Source organism: Durio zibethinus, chromosome 17 (assembly GCF_047325235.1).
Source record: "Durio zibethinus cultivar Kanyao isolate XHJ-2024 chromosome 17, ASM4732523v1, whole genome shotgun sequence".
Lineage (NCBI taxonomy): Eukaryota > Viridiplantae > Streptophyta > Magnoliopsida > Malvales > Malvaceae > Durio > Durio zibethinus.
This window is the reverse complement of record NC_143178.1, coordinates 25,213,683-25,232,362: the sequence shown is the minus strand read 5'-3', so window position 1 is coordinate 25,232,362 and position 18,680 is coordinate 25,213,683. Positions and strand designations below refer to the sequence as shown.

Below are 18,680 nucleotides of genomic sequence, written 5' to 3'. Positions count from 1 at the left end.
AACTAGGCAGTTGAGCTTGCTTGATTTTTCTGTGTAACTGCCCCCCTTTTTGCTGTGCGGTTAATGGTTTAAATAGGGTCAGTTTGAGGATTCAAAAATTAGACTCTTTCCATCCTCTCATCTGTTTATCCCCTCTTTTTCAAAAAACCATCCCAGTTTCAAAATTTAAAGTCCTAATCCTACCATTTTACTAGGATTGAAACTCTGCTTCTATTTATCTATTATTTATCTTTTTTTATTATTTATTTTGAAGTTTACCGAAAAATGAGTGTTTACAATTGTCCATTTTTGCATATTTTCTATAAAACAAGAATTATGTAAAGACATTGACACTTATCATGCCCTTTTTCAAAAAAAGAACAAACTGGACAAATATGATGTCTGAAGGAAAAAAAATTAGATTGAACTGGAACTCAAGATGAACAACTTGGACTTAGTAAAAAAAAAGTCAAAATCCAAAAATGATGACTTGGATCGAACTGAAGTCTGAAATGAACAACTTAGATTAAGCCAAAGAAAGATTTGATAGAAGTTGAAATTCAAAATGAAATGACCTAGACTGAATCGAAGTCTGACTTAATTAACTTGCATTGAGTGGAAGAAGGATTTGGCATAGGTTGAAATCCAAAACAAAATGAATTGGACTAAGCCGAAGTCTGATTTCATTTATGAAATTTCAAAGTTTCAAAGGTTCACGATTTGAAGCATTCAAAAATTTCATAATAAAAGATTCACCATGCAAGTTGAAACTTAAAGATTCACAATTAAGTTAAAAAAAAAATCACAAATTTGAAATTCAAAGGTTTGCAATTCAAAGATTCATAGGATTCAAAAATTTGTAAGAATTTCAGATTTGCAAGTTTTGGAGATTCACAAGAATTGGAGATTCGCGAGAATTAGAGGTTCACAAAATTTTCAGATTCGCAAGAATTGAAGATTTGCAAGGCTTTTAGATTCGTAAGAATTGGAGATTCACAAAGTTTTCAGATTTGTAAGAATTAAAGATTCGTAAAACTTTCAGATTCGCGAGAATTAAAGATTCTCAAGGCTTTTAGATTCGCAAGAATTGAAAATTCATAAAGTTTTCAATTTCACAAGAATTGAAGATTCATAAAGTTTTCAGATTCGCAAGAATTGAAGATTCATAAAGTTCTCAGATTCGTAAGAATTGAAGATTCATAAAGCTTTCAGATTCACATTTGAAAAAACTTTTAGAGATTTACTACTAGAATTTCAAAGGTTCTCATTTAAAAATTTTAGAATTTCATCCAAAATTTCTAAGATTCTGATTTAAAAACTCTAGGTATTCACATCAAAAAATTTAAAACTAAAAAATTCTCATTTGAATTATTAAAGATTATTTTTATAGGTTTTACAAATCATCATCATCATTGAAAAAGTTTCTTCAAAAGGTTTCATAACTTTAAAAGTTGGGATATTTTCCTTGTTAAAAATCTTATCATGAAAAATTTTTGAAGTTTCAAAGTTTAAAATTCTCCTACCAAAGTCAAAATTTTGTATGATAATAATGCGAATGCTTTCTTAATGATGCCAATGCAACAACTCAGATTTTCACAACAATGCAGATGCCATACTCTAAACTATGATTCACATGTTCACTACATGATGCAAATGCGTGATTAAACCATGATGCAAATGCAATGTAATGCAAATGTCCCTAAAATCAACACTATGACATTCTAATTGATTGTGGTAATAAGGTTCATAAGACTCCACAATTTCACATTAACTTTCTAGTAGTAACATTTTCAGAAGTAATTCACCAATTTTACTAACTGATCCATGTTATTTCCAGTATTTGATCACAACTCACATATTATCTTGGTTGATCCATCACCATATTCACCACTTAGGGTACCACATTTGCCTTTTCAAATCATTTTTTTCACTTTTTGCCCCCTGTCATCTTGGATTTCTTTTCAAAGCAATGCATGAATTTTTTATGAATATTGTCATTCATTGATTATCATTTCAATTTATGACAAGCACAACGCAATCATATATTTTCTTGATTTATTTTGGGGATGAGTGAAGGTAAAATGAATTGAAAGAAAAAAAATCAATACAAGAACAAATCTAGTATAAAAATAAATAGATCAAGAAATAAATTTAAAGCATGTCACTAGGGTAAGTGTTTGAATGGTATAATAATATCCAAATAATGAATATTTAGATAATTTCTAACATTAATCCAAGATTATTTTTCAAAAACTCATTTCATTGACTTTTAAGCTATCACATTTTATCCCAGTTTCAAAGGATCTTCAGATAACAATGATCGTTCATATATTGAGTTGTTATTCTGGTTTTTAGCTCATATGTCTTTCTACCCAAATCGTTTTTTCAGGTTTTCAATTTGAGTCTCCATTTTCATCTTTCATTTTTTTATTTTTTTTCATTTTTCTTATTATTTCATTTTTTTTCTTTTTTTTCTTTTCCTTTTTTTTTCTTTTTCTTTTCTTTTTTTCTCTTTTCTTTTTTTTCTCTTTCATTTTTCTTTTACCCATTATTGATATCTCTTTCACATCAATCTCTAGAGTAATAAAGCATGATTTTGTAGTTTCATTACGAGCATGCCTTAGTTTAACATATGATCATTCAATTTGAGCATTCACATTTGATTCAAATGGACTTTTAAAAGTTATAATGTAGGCAATGGTGATGGGTTATGAAAGAAATGGATAAAATAGGCTCAAAACATGTGTTTAAAGCGTTTAAACCAAAGGATTATTTTTCATCATTTGATGTAATTTGGCATTTTGCCCCATTTCACATCATTTCATTACTTTTTTGTTTTTTCACCTGATCTCTTACAAAATAACTCTCATTACTTTGCCCCAAATCATGTGTGGCATTCATTTTTTTTCTTTTATTTCTTTTATTTTGCTTTTCTTTTTTTCTTTCTATTTGAGACCTTTTACAATTTTTACCCCCAATGTGGAGGGTGAGCTTTAGTCAGGGTTCTTTAGAAAAAAAAATCATATTAGGTTCAAAGGAGTAACAATGAATGCTTTTTCAAATGATAAAAGAAAGATGATCATTTTTCATTTCAAATGTGAATGCCTTCTTTGAATATCATATTTTGAACAAAGACAAACTGATTAGATGCCTTCAAAACATGTATATTTTTCATGAATGATATTTGCTCACAAATTACCTTTCTTACTCAAATAATTTCTATAGATAAATATGAATGAGTTTTCAAAATTAAATCTTAGAATTATTGTTTATCATTGTCCAAACATTCACCATTTAAAATTTGAGAACGAGGATAAAATGGGAATGAAAGGTAACAAAAATAATGACTTGGATGTAAGAGAAAATGTAATTAAATGCATCAACTTGCCTTTTATTAAAATGATAAAAAGTGAAATTTTATTACATAAAAGAAATTTTAGCATTTCTTTAAAAGAAATTCAAACAACTTTTAGCTAGTACCAACATCTTTGTCTCCCTCAAGACTATGCCTCTGTATGATCAAGTAAAGGATTTTCACTATCATCTAATTTTTTTGATTCATCGAAGCTTACCAAGCTTTTTTGGATTAAATTTTACACCTTGTGCTTGAAAGCATAACAGGTTTTTATAGAATGACTCACATTTTTATTATGGTAATCGCATGTGACATTAGCATAATACCATTGGGGATATAGTGGCTTTAATGGTTCTAAAATAACAGGAGATACTAAGTTATTTTTAATCAATTTTGAAAATAACTAGGTGTAAGTCATGGGGATAGGGTCAATGTGTGCCTTTTTTTTGATTATTTTGAGATCTCTTTAAGCCACCTGCTTGGTTATTAGGCATTGAATCTGGTGCAGTAATATGACTGGGCCTATACGTGGGTGTTTGAAAAGTTGGTCGAAAGATTGGGTATGAAACATGATGGTAAGAGACTGTGCAACATGATTAATAGGCGAATAATAGGCAAGATATATTGGTTATGGGTATGAGGCATAACTTTTGAACTCTTGTCCTTCAAAACTCACAATTTGAGCCTCACTTTCTTTTCTTTTGGACCTCTCACCCTTCTTTGTATTTGAAGTCTCTCCCTCTTCAAGCTTGTCACTCTTAATGATATTCTCTATCATTTTTTCAGAGATCATCATATCGGTAAATTTTTTTATGGCATTTTCAATCATTTTCTCATAATATGAAGGCTTCAGAGCACTTACAAATAGGATGGTCATTTTTTTCAATAAGAGGTGGTTAAACTTAAGCAGCTACATCTTTCCACGTCTGTGCATACTCTTTAAAGCTTTCAAAAGGTTTCTTTTTCATACTTTGTAGAGATAAGCGATCTGAAGCTAAGTCTATAATGTGTCGATATTGGACGATGAATGCCTTTGTCAAATTGTTCCAAGACTAGATACGAGTTTGGTCTAATTGGACATACCACCTCGCGACTGAGTCAGTAAGATTATCTTGAAACACATACATCAGTAATTTCTCATTATGAGCATGAGCATTCATTTTGCGACAATACATGATAACATGAGTTACCAGGCATTTTGTTCTATCATTTTTTCAAATTCGAAGACTTTAAATTTTGGTGGAATAACCACATTTGGAATTAAGCATAGTTCAACTACATCTATAGAGCCAAAATAATCCATTCCTTAGATAGCTCGTACCTTCTCTTTTAAAAGGTTCATTTGTTGTATGCTTAGATCTTCCATCACCTTAAAAGTCTTCAACTTCAACCTTTCTTTCTTTTTAAGATCATTAAAATCAGGGACCTCAATTGGGTATGCTATCTTTACCCCAAAGGTGGGGTTAGTGTAACTGCGATATGGCGCTTCAAGATAAGTGTAAGCATATGCCCCAGAAAATGGTATATGCAAGGCCTGTGTCTCTTAAGAAGATTGACCTTGGTTTGGACCAAACCTATGAGGGTATAAAGGATCCACAATATCTTATCTTTCATTCGGATTAGGGGTCTTTTCTATTGTTTTACTTTTATCTAGTTTTTTCAACATTTTCATTATCTTGGTCAACTCTTCTTTTATCTCTTCTTGAGCCTTTTCAATCTTGTCCATATGGGTATTTTGTTCCTGTTCCATTTGCCTTGCTCGTGATTAAGTATTATACGAGTGACGCACAGGTTGACCTGAATTTATCAATGGTCGAGCTATCCTTAAACCTTTTATTACCACAAATTAAGATGCTTGTATTGCTACATGCTCATGTCATGAAAAAAAGACTATAAAAATAATCTTAATATGATTTCAAGCTAACATATACAAAATGAATGCCAAAAATATATGCAGTCCAATGTTATCCTACTTTAAGTGAAATAAAAATAGATGAAAGAAGAAAAAAATCAACTAACATACATCTTATCATGACAATTCATACAACATGACAACAATAATTAATTTTCACTCAGGAAAAATCAGTCATTGCAAAAACGTAACTTAGTTGTTGGATTTTTCTACGGAAGGAGAAGGTAAGGCTCTAACTATGGGTTAGGTTTCTCATGCTCACTATATGTGGTTTAAAGTTGATAGTTTAAAAGTTTTTAAATTACTCTTTATATCATTATCCATTATAGACTAGTAAGGCACCCTAATCCTCATCCATTATGGGTTGTAAGTGAAAAAGGTTTAATTTGAGTGAGAGTATTTTACTAGCCACTACGGAGGCATTAAAACCTCACGAAAACATAGGTACTTTACTCCATCCTAAAGGGATAGAGCCCGAGTATAGAACCCATATTATGCATATGCATATGAATGACATAGTTAGCCACATAAATAAATAAAATGAATGAAAAAAAAGAAAAATCCTTGCAAAGAATCTAGTTTTATTAGGCTTTTTGAATAACACAAATTTATTTGCTGGCTTGACTCTCAGCTTATTCCCAGTGGAGTTGTCAAATTATCATAACATCTAGATTCGTGGACCTATCGCTAGACATTGACTTGAGGAGTCGCCACCAATTTTTTTTGTTTATGTGCGGTTGGTCATCTGACTGAATCTGTCCTTTTTTAAAGAGAAATCCTAAGTTTGACTTACGTATCTTTGTAAAGTATATTCAATGTCTGCGAAACCATAATTAGGTTCGGGAGTGTGGTTACACGTGATGAAGGTTATAGCACCTCCACAATGTTCATCGAAAGATGATACTAGCTCGATTTCGTGTTATTAACTAGCTTTAAAAACTTTACCAAGCAGTTAATTATTGAAAATTATTCTTAATTGACTCCAATATTTTTAGCAAAAAATTAAGAAAATTTTCTCATCTTAAGAGTATGCAAAAAATTACTGTTTCTCTTGCAAAAGTTTCGTCGTTGGATTATTTGATATTTTAAAATAAGAAAAAAAAAAAAGAATAATGCTTTAAGCTTTTGATAAAAGTTTCTTTTTATTTTGTTGTTATATATAAAAAAAAACTCATGGTTTTATACAAGAAAAATTAATACTTTCAACTTTTTCTCAAAAATGTTTTTCTTGAAAATCTTATTTTCAAAGAAAATTGGTACTTTTAATTTTTCCTTAAAATGTTTTTTTGAGGTTTTATTTTCAAGAAAAATTGATATTTTTAATTTTTCCTTAAAAATATTTTTATTGAAAATTTTATTTTCAAGAAAAATTGATTTTTTTAATTTTTCCTTAAAATGTTTTTTGAAAAATTTTATTTTCGAAAAAAATTGATACTTTCAACTTTTCCTTAAATGTTTTTTTTTGAAAATTTTTATTTTCAAGAAAAATTGATACTTTCAACTTTCTCTCAAAAAAAGTTTTTTTTGAAATTTTTATTCTCGAAAAAAATTGATACTTTTAACTTTTCTTTAAAAATATATTTTTTAAAATTTTTATTTTTAAAAAAAATTAATACTTTCATTTTTTCTTCAAAAATATATTTTTTTTAAATTTTAAAATTTTTATTTATTTGCCTTTTTCTATTCACTCAAATAATAATAATAATAAATGAATAACGAGAAAAAAAAAATGTATATCAAAACGACTCGTGACTTGGCTCAAAAAATTTGTCACGGCTTAGCTTCGCACAGGAAGCAGCTCGGCTTATAGCTCAAATGGCGCGGAGTTGGATTGGGTCGGGTCACCCAATAGTTGGCGCACGGATCCTTGAAATGAGCAAGGGAACTCAATTTCTTAAGCTAAAACGACATCGATTTGTTAGTGCTATAAAGGCAATCTTTTAAGCCTTCCTATTCATTTCACAGGTTCTTTCCAATTTCCGCTCTCTTTCTTTCTCTTTCTAGGAAAGAAACGAAAGTTGGTCGGGAAACTCAACAAGCTTACAGATTCCAGCAAAACGCCACTGTCCTTGCCGTCGCTCGCTGGAACAATTTAGGTCACAGCCACCGCAGTTTATTTTACCAGAAAATCTACCGTAAATCACCTATTCTCTACTAACCGAATGATCCTCCAAAAAAACAAGCTCTAAGAAAATCAAGCCCAAGCAGAGTACAACAAAGCCACCGAAAATTATTATTGATCTCCATATCCTTAGTCAACTTGAAACACCCAAAAAATATTTGTCATCTCACCTTTTCTATTTGGTAGTTTTTCTTCGTTTCAATAACCAACCAAGACTAAAAAATTTACCGCCCAGAAATCATTCACTGGACCTTCATTTCATTGCCGCAAGTTGCCAGTTGCCGCTACCTTCTGGCCACCAGCTTTCCTTTTTCTTCTCTATTTTTCTCTTCCTTTCCAGTTAGTCAAGGGCTCAAAAAGCCCAAAAATTAACAGAACATCTACCTGGTCGTGGATGGTTTGGGCAAGGAACTGGATTCTGTCGAACTTGAATGGATTTCCTCCTAATATTGCCTATGTGTTTGTTGGGTAAAAGCTACTGGAACTGTTTGAAGGATAGTGGGTTTTGGATTAAACTTTTCCTTGATACGGTGTATAACGGTTTGGAAGTTGGGTTTAAACTAAATTCATGGTATTTTGGACGGTGGTAATGTTTAGTGAGATTGCATAGATTTGTAATAATGGTGTGATGGCAACTATGATGAAGTGGTTTAATCTCGTGGCTTTGGCATGGACAATTGATGGTAGTGACTAAAAGGAACAAGGTCGGGTTCTTGGCTCTTGAGGGTGGTGGCCTGGTGGTGATGAGAGTAGGCTGTCAACGAAGAAGTGGCATTGATGTAGAGATGGCAGTGTGGAATGGTGCAGATGGTGTTTGGTGGTGGTAGAAGAGACGTTCAGATTTGGAGAACTTGGCAGTTGAGCTTGCTTGATTTCTCTGTGTAACTGCCCCCCCTTTTTGCTGTGCGGTTGATGGTTTAAATAGGGTCAGTTTGAGGATTCAAAAATTAGAATATTCCCATCCTCTCATCTGTTTATCCCCTCTTTTTCAAAAAACCATCCCAATTTCAAAATTTAAAGTCCTAATCCTACCATTTTACTAGGATTGAAACTCTGCTTCTATTTATCTATTATTTATCTTCTTTTTTTATTATTTATTTTGAAGCTTACCGAAAAATGAGTGTCTACATGTACATGTATTTTGAAGTAAATAAATACTAATCAACCCACATGTTCTGAACAATGCTGTCTCAAAAATGTGAAAGAGCAATATATACATGCATTTCGTTCTGTTTCCATTTCAGTTTACTGCAATTCCCGTCCTATGATTTTGTGATTTAGTGGAATTTGCTAGCTCTAGTGCAGGGATCTGGTTGAGACACGTGCAAATGAATGTCACTGATTGCTTTCTTTCTGTGCAGAATTGAACCGCCTTTGCCAGACAAATATCATGAACAGAAGACAGAAGAGATAAGGCAAAGAGCCGCATTCGTCCAACAGTTGGTCATATCAACCATCTTCTAAGGTGGTCATATAAACCATTTTCTAAGGTTCTCATCTAGTCCTATGCATTTCAAAATATTAAACAGGAGGAGCAAGGCTTTCTTGATCAGTTGCTGGCATGCAGCTCACCTGGCTATGTTATAATCAACACTGGGTTTTTAGCACCGGTGATGGTTCTATGAAGTCGGTCATTGTAATCAATACTATTTGGGGGGGCACAGCTCGTGAATGCAACGTGATATATTCACCAAAAGGCAATGTATGCATGTATGCATAAAACCTTTTTAGTTTTACATTATGTAAGTCGGTTCTTTTTCCTATTTATTATGTATATAATAGGGCATTTAACGGCCACAGCTTATAAGGAATGTAAAGACAAGCTCTATTTAAATTTTAAAGCATGTGCTTATGTCTTGTTTTGTCTCCTGAGTCGTTTCTTTTTCTCTAATCTCCAGCCTTCTTTTGCGGTCAAACAAAATTCTCCTACCGTAAGCCATGTGTTCTTTGCACATCAAATTAACTCCTAAAACTACAAACTGGTCGGTGAAACTAGCAGCGACAAACTTAAAAAATATATTTATTTGGAATTAGATTTTCAATAACAAAAGAAACTTGGCCACCAAAAAGAAAAACAGAAACTAAGAAACAATGAAATTTTCACAAGTATTACGGGGTGTAGTGTAGTGATATGTGCCGCAAAGCCCATGTTTCGGATAACAGGAATAATATGTATTCCCCAATCCATTAATGCAAAGGTTTAGCAGGAGAGATAAGATGGTTACCTAGAATCACAAACAATTGTAGTCACCACGAATAGCCACAGTGACTACTGTTTAAATAGAGCAAAACAACCGTCAGACTAGATCGACAATGCTGTATTAAAGTTTCATTGCCACAGACAAAAACAGCCTTGAAGAACAATGAATTCCTTGAGAAGATTAGTGTGTGTTAACTACCTTAGGATCGTCACATTTTCTAAAGCAAGCAAAAGCTCTAAGAATTAGCAATAACAGCAGAAGCAACAGGGAAAAATAAGACCACATCAAATTATGACATGAAATTTACCCAACTAGATTGGAATGAGTCTGAAGCAAAAGAAGTGAAAAACTGCAACATATATGACATCGGAATCAACGAGGTTCTAAAAATGGCGAAACTAATTGCATATCCTTGACATAAAAAGTTTTTGACATCACTCAAAAAGCAAATAAAATTTCCTGCAATGCCAAAGTTTACTAAAATCACTCAATGATAGACTGAATAACACCAGCTCCAACCGTCTTCCCTCCTTCTCTGATAGCAAACCTCATCCCTTGCTCACAAGCCACCGGCATAATAAGCTCAACAACCATCTTTACACGGTCACCAGGCATAACCATCTTAGACTTCTCATCCTTATCATTCATAATTGAAGCCACCCTTCCAGTCACATCAGTGGTCCTCATGTAAAACTGAGGCCTATAACCTGCGAAAAAGGGAGAATGCCTACCACCCTCTTCCTTCTTCAACACATAAACAATGGCGGTGAACTTAGCATGTGGAGTAATCGTTCCTGGTTTAGACAAAACCATCCCTCTCTGAATATCAGCCTTTTGAACACCCCTAAGCAACAACCCAACGTTATCACCAGCCATAGCGTCATCTAATGTCTTCTGAAACATTTCCACACCAGTAACTGTGGTGTTCCTCGTTTCTTTCAATCCAACAATATCAACAGTCTCTCCTACCCTAACAATACCTCTCTCAATACGACCAGTGGCAACAGTACCACGACCCGTGATGGAAAACACATCCTCAACAGCTAACAAGAAAGGCAAATCAGTTTGTCTTTGAGGAATAGGAATATAACTATCAACAGAATCCATAAGTTCATAAATCTTATCAACCCATTGGTTTTCACCTCTCTTAACACTTGGATTAGCCATCAAAGCTTCTAAAGCTAAAAGGGCAGACCCAGAAACAATAGGGACATCATCACCAGGATATTCATAACTTGAAAGCAATTCACGAACCTCCAATTCGACCAATTGCAAAAGCTCTTCATCATCAACCTGGTCTTGTTTATTCAAAAACACAACCATGTTTGGAACACCCACTTGTTTAGCCAACAAGATATGTTCTTTTGTCTGGGGCATGGGTCCATCAGCTCCGGAAACGACCAAAATGGCACCGTCCATTTGGGCAGCTCCGGTAATCATGTTTTTGACATAATCAGCGTGCCCCGGGCAGTCAACGTGGGCGTAATGGCGGTTCTCGGTTTCATATTCAACGGTGGCGGTGTTAATGGTGATACCACGGGCTCGCTCTTCTGGAGCGGCGTCGATTTCGTCATACTTTTTAGGGGCACTATTACCCATGGAAGCTAAGGCCATCGTTAGAGCGGCGGTTAAGGTGGTTTTGCCGTGGTCGACATGGCCAATGGTGCCGATGTTGACGTGGGGTTTCTTGCGTTCGAATTTGCCACGGGCGGCTTTGACAGTAAGAGCTCCTCCACGGCGGCAGATGACGGTAGTGGTGGCAATGGTGGTGAGGAAAGGTGGGGTGAAGGAAGAGGAGAGGTGGGTAGGGGTTAGTTTTGTGGGTTTTGAGGAGAAGTTGGAGGTGGTGGTTGCGGAGTGAGAGTGAGTTGAGATAGGGGAGGCGTAAGGGTATCTAAGATTTGCAGAAGTAGCTGCCGCAGCTGCTGTTGATGAAATTGCCATTTTTGTTTTTTTTATTCGGAGAGAGTGTAGTCATAGAGGGAGGGGGATTGGGGGGGTTTTGGCCTTTGCCTTGGGGGTCAGAGATGGCGAGAGCGAAGGGTGGGACCGGGATGGGTTTTGTTATCTTGTTTCGGAATGGTAGGGGGGGACAAAGTTCTTTGATTCACTTCCTTTGCTGCTCTCCGGTGTTCAGCAGCACTGAAATGTCTATGCTGTCTTAACTCTTATGAGATTGGGTTCAATTACTAATACAATATCGTCATTATAGTGTTACCAACTGCCTATGAAGTATGCGAATCTTATCAATTAAAATTTCAAATGTTGGTCAATAATTTTATTCGTTGAATTTTAATGCTAGCTATTTAAAATATAAACGGACAGTATTGGAGAAATGGGTAAATATTTCTTTCTTTTTTTTATTTTATTGCTTTTGTAGGTCATTTGACAACCAGCCTATTACTTGTAAAGTTGTAATAGCATACGAAAAATTTTCATTGGAAGTTGAAACAGAGAGGACGTTATTCCCTTTGGGCATGTGGATTGTAGTCTCTAGCCTTGAGCCTAGTCGGGTTCTTACCATGCAGGAGTAAGACATATCATAAGAGAAATGAGTTTGCACGGCTCATACGAGTCCCTAGTTGATTGGTGTGTAAGGCTAACATTAGATGAGTGCTCGAGGCCTCTCGACAACTAATTACTGGTTAAATGATAGGAGCGAGTGTCCTCCCTTATTGAGTTTCTTAACGAGTTTTTGAATACTTGCGAACGACCTTGTGAGGTATAACCTATCGTAGATATATGTGATAGTATATCTGATAATCATGTTATTTTTCGATCACTTAATTAACTTAAATATGTTAAGATGATCAGATTTAGTATAGCCGGCAAACTTCAATACTTAATTAAGATTAATTGATGCTCAATAATTAAAATAGAAATTATGTGAGCTTTAATGATTATTTACGTAATTTACTCTGGTTTAATTGCTTCTCTTTTGGGGCTTTGAAATGTCTACTTCTCTACCATTTAGAGGAAAGGAGAGGAAACATCGTATTCAATTAAAAAAAAAGTTTATCAAGATAATTTAAATATCAAGATATTGATGATATAGAGATTATCATTGCATGTTTATTATATTATAACAAAAAAATAAATTAACCTAATAACTAAATGAATATTTAAAAATTTCATAATTTCTCGTATGAATGGATAGTGCTCAAAAATTTTTATTTTAATATCAATTTAATTAGTTTAGGTATCCAAAGGTGAAGATTACACATATCTAAACTAATTTTCATGGCAACACGTGGCTGGTTTTTTTTTTTTTCTCTTCGGTGGGGAAGAGAAAAATAAAAAAAAAAGAGAGGAGAAAAAAAGAAAGGAAAGATAGAAGGTATAAAAGGAAAGGAGAAGGAATAGGGAATAAGGACCGAAGGTGGCTTTCTTTCTAACGCATAGGCCTGCATTCCCAAGCAGTTCAGGTATCCAAAGGTGAAGCTGCCCTCTGGAGCCTACAAGATTGGCCCGCTTCAAGGCTCAGGCTACCTTGAGTTGGATCTACCCTTCTCTAAAGTTTTTTATTATTTCCCGGCCTGGCCCGGTAGCTTACATCATGTAGCTGCCGATTATCAGAATTTACAAGGAACAGCGACCGATCGAGCGTGGCTTAACTGGAGAGGACCAGACCAAGCTCTTATCGCCTTTTTTTTTTTAACAAAAGGAGCCTTTGCTGGGACTGCAGGTGCTGGAATTCCTATGATAAAGAAAAAAGAAAGAAAGAAACAATGGCGCAGGATCCAGAGAAGAGGTTTCATTCGATCATGGACAAGCTCTTCCACTCTTCTAAATCCACCGCTTCCTCTAGGTTTTCTTTTCTCTGTTTATTTGCTTTTAATTATTGATTTTTTTTTCATTTAGTTGATAAAACTTGAAAATTCTATTTAAGTATTAGTACTGCTATTTGTTCGTTTATTTATGTATGTATATATTTGTAATAAATTGGTAGTTCACCGGTGCCGGGAGCGAGGGGACAAGAACAACTATTACGAGGCAAGAAACGGCCTAATCCATCGTTTTCTTTAGCATTAGAAGAGAAGCAGCATTCCTTAGTTGCGGGTGAAGCTCCAATGTGTAGACCCTGGGATAGAGGAGATCTTCTGAGGAGGTTATCAACTTTCAAATCTATGACTTGGTTTGCTAAGCCCAAGGTTCGTTCACCTACCAATTCATGTTTCTTTCTTTCTAATTTTACTATGTTCTGACTATACTTTTTTTCTAAGTTTGTCATTTAATAGAGATGATTATCTTTTTCATTGTTTTTAGGTAGTAAATGCTGTAAACTGTGCTAGGAGAGGTTGGGTCAATGTGGATATGGATATTATAGCCTGTGAATCATGTGGAGCGCGTCTCCTTTTTTCTACTCCACCTTCTTGGACACAGCAACAAGGCATGTCATGCATCTAATTTACTTCACTTTGAGCAAGTACTTTTGAAATTTCTGGCATTCGCTAGGCTTAATTACATAAATTTTTTCTATGCTCTTCAGTTGAGAAGGCTGCCTTGGTGTTTGGCTTAAAGCTGGATAGTGGACACAAATTGCTTTGCCCTTGGATTGACAATGCCTGTGATGAAAGTCTGGCCGAATTTCCTCCCACTATCCCTGCTGATTTAGTTGATAAATTCAGGGAGAGATCCAATTCACTCTTTCAACTTTTAGCTCTTCCAGTGATTTCATCTTCGGCCATTGAATTTATGAGAAGCCCTCAGCTCCAAGAATTTCTAAGACAACCCTTAATGGTGGATTCTCAGACAGGGAACACAGAATTTTCTCAATTAGAAAGTGTTGAAGATGGATCTGATGTGGATTCTGCTAACTTGTATTACCAGGTATGACACTTGTTTCTCATTTTGGTTTGCAATTATAGGTGCATTTAGGCTGAAAACTTTTGCCAGTTTTAGTTGCATTCATTTGGTTGTATAGTATAGATGTACATGTAAACATGCTTGTGTAGTTGTGTTTCTCTCTGAAACTTTCATGTACTACATTTTCATACCATTCCACCTTCTGCTTTCCAGTAAAAAAATCTAATGGTTTCTCCAATTTCTGACTGTAGAAGTACAACATGTCCTGCATTTATTGATTGTGGTTTTATCATTTATGTATTCCTGAATTTTTGTTGGTGTTGAAGACTGATCATTTTGAAAATGTTGCAGGCTCAAAAGCTTATAAGTCTTTTTGGTTGGGAACTGCGTTCATTACCTTATGTAGTTGACTGCGAGGATGGTCAGAATCAATTTGTCAATGATGCTGATATTTTAAATTCATCCAAGGGAGTTGATTATGGACGAAATTTGAGTCTCAGCTTCAGTGCTACTGATGAAAGTGAAAATTTGGGTGCAAATAAAGACTTTGAGAATTCTTTTAGATTGCAGTATGATCCCAAGTCTGTTGTTTTAGATTGTGGGCTTTGTGGAGCTAGTGTTGGATTATGGGCTTTCTCCACTGTTCGAAGGCCTGTAGAGTTCTTCAGATTAGTTGGATGTGCAGAAGTCAATCCTGGAGTCCTTGATTCAGGCCATGAAAGTAAAGTCGATGATGGGATTGTCGCTGTTCCTTCAAATGGTGGGTCATCATCTATGGGGCAATCTTCAAATTTAAAATTGACAATAGCAGGGGGTCCACCACCAACACGACAAAACTTTAAAGCAACAATCTCGTTACCTGTTATTGGCCAGAGTTTAAGGGCTAGGCTTTCATATCATCCAGAGTTTAAAGATCAGATGCATAATAATCAAGAAGATACTCAAGCAGAATCCAATTGCAATAGGATTGAGCAAGAAATAGATTGTTTCAACAATAGTATTAGTGGGGAAGTTGTTCCTTTGGAGGTCGTGAGAACTTTAGATAGCAAAAAGGATGATCAAGTGAATTGTAATTCTACAAGGAATGATCAGTCTCCTTGTTCAAATCATGATGTTAGTGCAAGAGATGATATTTTTAGAAACCTCACGCCATTGGAAGGAACTGACTTCACTGCAGAAGAAATATCTCCTTGCATTGGTACATATGATTCTAATGTGGGGGGTAAAATAGAGAGTTTTCAGAATGTAGTTCAAGATTCTTGCCAAAGTAATAACTTTCCTGGAAAGGAAGACGATGATAGATCTGGCAATTTTGCAGTAAAGGATTCTGATACATTGCATGTTGGAGAGTCTTCTCCTACTACCCAAGGTGCTAATGTTTCCCCTAGAAATGCGGAAACTAGGAATAATGATTCATCAGTTATGATTACATCTGAAAAGTGCCATCCAGAACAAATTCCAAAAAGAGATAAGGCTTGTGATAAAGAAATTTGTTTGCCTAGCCATCAAGAGTCTACATGTGTTGATGGCACACACAAGATGAATTCCAGAGAAAACAAAACTTGTTCCAACGGAAAGGAAGGGATGATTGCTGGAGAGCAGACTGCATCGAACAATAAGGTCTTAGCCTATCCTAAAGGTAAGCATTATTATTTGTAATCAGTTCTCTTTAGAAATGATCTTTAATAAAATAAAAGTTTAACTATCAATATGCTTTTTTTTCTCTGTTGTTATTTAATACCCTTTGTTTGGTGCCTTGCTATGCTTTTAACTGATTCCTGCTTATTGATTATGAAGTTAAACTACATACTTATTTTCTATGAAAATTCTATTTTTTATACCTATGGCATCTCAAGTTCACCCTTCAATTTCTTTTAACGGTCTACTCCTTAGGGCATGCGATTTATTTTTGACTTCTCTAATTATCAACTGATCTATGTGTAGTGAAGTCGTAATCTAATTTGCTAAACTCTCTTTTTCTATTAGTGTGATTCTTTTCTAGCATATTCATTAGACGTTATTCTTTTTCTGGCTTTCACACCTAAGAGGGATTGGAATTGTGCTTCTATGCGCCAAGTTGGACATTTGAGTTGTTCTATATTTTCCTGTTTAAATGTAGTGAAATCTGTAAGAATTGGAGCCTTCTAGTTTTCCCTAGAAGATGTTTGAAAAATATGGGCCTTATGTTTACAATTGGGCAGAATGCTCCACTTTCCTAGTACAGTAAAGGCCAAAGAGACCAACTTTTGCCTTCCTACATGGAAGGAATAACTTCCCATCAGTCTATCAGTTTCAACCCAATTCATAGATAATTTCAAAGGGATTAACATAAGATTTTTTAGTGCTCTGATGTCCCACATTTTTATCTGATGTGTTGTTGAGAATCTGTCCCCTGTGAAATGAATTAAATGTGAAATGTATGGGAAGTCAAATTTGATTTGATTCTGACTTTTCTTATCAAGAATAAACTTATTCATGCTGCTTGTAAACCTAGTTGTTTAAACACTTATAGTCTGTAGTTTTCACTTTTCTTATAGATTCCAAAATGGTTCTGTAATTTCTTTTGATCAACCAAGAACCTTGTTAAAAATTAATGCCTTTATTAATAACACTTTCAGCATTTGTTACATGGAAGGTATGTCCGAGGTTTTATTGATTTGAGCTCTTCCTCGTGCAAAAATATTTTGCATAGACCTTGTGCTAGTTCTTCAGGTAGAGAATGAGAGGTAGATCCGTTGTTGGATGGGTAGACTGCGTGCTAGGGTTTTCATTTAGAAGAATCTTCCTAGAACTGCACCTTGATGAATTGAAAGAAACATAGCCATCAACATATACATTTCTTTAGATATGATGATTGAAAAAGGGCACTTGATTTAATTGAAATTGAGGTTACAGTAATCTTGGTGGTCGAGGCTATCTTCATGAGTTGCTTTCAATTTTAAGGTGATGGACTTTACTATCATTTCTATTGATGTTTTTTCATCTAGTGATTTGCTATAAAGCATTTTTAAGTTCTTCCTGGACTAATAGAGGGCAGTGCTCCAAGGATCACAAGCCAATAATTAACTCTGATTGTGCTCAAACACTTCATAGCCACTGGGATGGCATGCTGATATTCATTGACAATACTATCTCTGGAATGTTTTAACCTGCAATGGTATTCTGTTGTGTCACATGGCCACGAGCTGAAATTTGAGTATTGTTTTGCTTTCATAAACAAATATGTTACACTGGAAACCTTTTGTTGGAGTAGCTAGAATCTTTCAGATCTTTCTCAGTTTCAGTGCTACTTGGAAAATTTGATCAATTAGCTGCATGGTCATTTTTTTTCTTTTTCCATTTCCCCCTTATAAAGAACCTTGCATGTAGCTGGTTAATAATGAAAATATTACCTACATGGTGTATAGTGTGTGGCTGGGTTATGTGTTTATGGCATTTGCAATTGTTTCATTCCTATCTTTCTCTGAATCCATGAGATTTTATTTTAATCACAAGGGTGATCAACTATGAGACCTCCATTTTCCAGGAAAGGATCTAAAACAACTGCACATGATTAAAATGGCAGAGTTTGATCCGATCAGGCAGCACAGACATTTTTGTCCATGGATTTCATCAACGGGTAGTGGGGCACCTGGATGGCAACAAACGTTATCTGCTTTGCTATGCGGGAAAGATTTTCCTAATTCTTCACCTACATGTTCTCCTTCATCTGCCTCTGTGATTAAGGTAAGTTAAAATTTTACTTATTCAAGTAATGGAGGTGTTACAATATTTTTAGTGCTGAAATGTAAGTATTTGATATTAATATGGTGTGTTTGCTGTTAGGTTTTCATCTGTTTTTTTTTTTTTTAAACGGATTTATCCTGCTCATCCCCACTTTTACTATCCTACTCTAATTTTGGAATCTGTTGATAAAAAAATTTAGGTTTCAAGACCCACAAAGCAGTTCATTAGAATAACTGTTGCTTATCAATGGTGATTAAGAAATTCTGGGTTGTTTTGCACTGGATTTATATCCTTTGCTTTATCATCTCTAGAGGGTTATAATCTTCCTAGATTTTATTCTGCAGGTTGATGATCCCATTGCTTCAGTTAGAAAGCTTTTCATGTCTCCTATGGCCAAAAGAATGAAGATCACCCGAGAATCAACCTAAATTAATGTTTGTTACTTACTAGTATTATTATGGTGTATCAATGCATCTCCAAAGAGATGGAAGATTGAACTTCCTTATTCTGTATGTGACGATCATGTATGTCGGTTTCTACCCTTTTCAAACATACAAATATGTTGCATCCATTTTTAGG

The 18,680-nt window shown here is 34.7% G+C and overlaps 2 protein-coding genes across 3 annotated transcripts; one reads left to right on the top strand and one right to left on the bottom strand.

Moving 5' to 3' along the window:
• Positions 1 to 9,837: 9,837 nt before the first annotated feature.
• Positions 9,838 to 11,541, bottom strand: LOC149514169 (elongation factor Tu, chloroplastic-like). Its single transcript, XM_089746773.1, has one exon. The coding sequence runs from the start codon at positions 11,511 to 11,513 to the stop codon at positions 10,053 to 10,055; it is 1,461 nt and encodes a 486-aa protein (XP_089602899.1). The 5' UTR covers positions 11,514 to 11,541; the 3' UTR covers positions 9,838 to 10,052.
• Positions 11,542 to 12,937: 1,396 nt separating this feature from the next.
• Positions 12,938 to 18,672, top strand: LOC111285926 (uncharacterized). 2 transcript variants are annotated; one of them, XM_022875638.2, is made up of 7 exons: positions 12,938 to 13,377; positions 13,519 to 13,720; positions 13,836 to 13,959; positions 14,059 to 14,399; positions 14,727 to 16,014; positions 17,941 to 18,101; positions 18,446 to 18,672. In XM_022875638.2, the coding sequence occupies exons 1-7, from the start codon at positions 13,298 to 13,300 to the stop codon at positions 18,527 to 18,529; spliced, it is 2,280 nt and encodes a 759-aa protein (XP_022731373.2). In that variant the 5' UTR covers positions 12,938 to 13,297; the 3' UTR covers positions 18,530 to 18,672. The 2 variants fall into 2 exon arrangements, with proteins under 2 accessions (XP_022731373.2, XP_022731365.2); XM_022875630.2 differs by having other exon boundaries at positions 17,902 to 18,101.
• The last annotated feature ends 8 nt before the right edge of the window (positions 18,673 to 18,680 follow it).

What these genes read in the sequence shown, in the direction of transcription:
- LOC149514169 (XM_089746773.1), bottom strand. Translation starts at nt 11,513, where the DNA reads ATGGCAATTTCATCAACAGCAGCTGCGGCAGCTACTTCTGCAAATCTT.
- LOC111285926 (XM_022875630.2), top strand. Translation starts at nt 13,298, where the DNA reads ATGGCGCAGGATCCAGAGAAGAGGTTTCATTCGATCATGGACAAGCTC. An exon ending in CTTGGTTTGCTAAGCCCAAG is followed by an intron (nt 13,721 to 13,835) that starts GTTCGTTCACCT and finishes CATTGTTTTTAG; the next exon opens with GTAGTAAATGCTGTAAACTG. An exon ending in CTGCTAACTTGTATTACCAG is followed by an intron (nt 14,400 to 14,726) that starts GTATGACACTTG and finishes AAAATGTTGCAG; the next exon opens with GCTCAAAAGCTTATAAGTCT.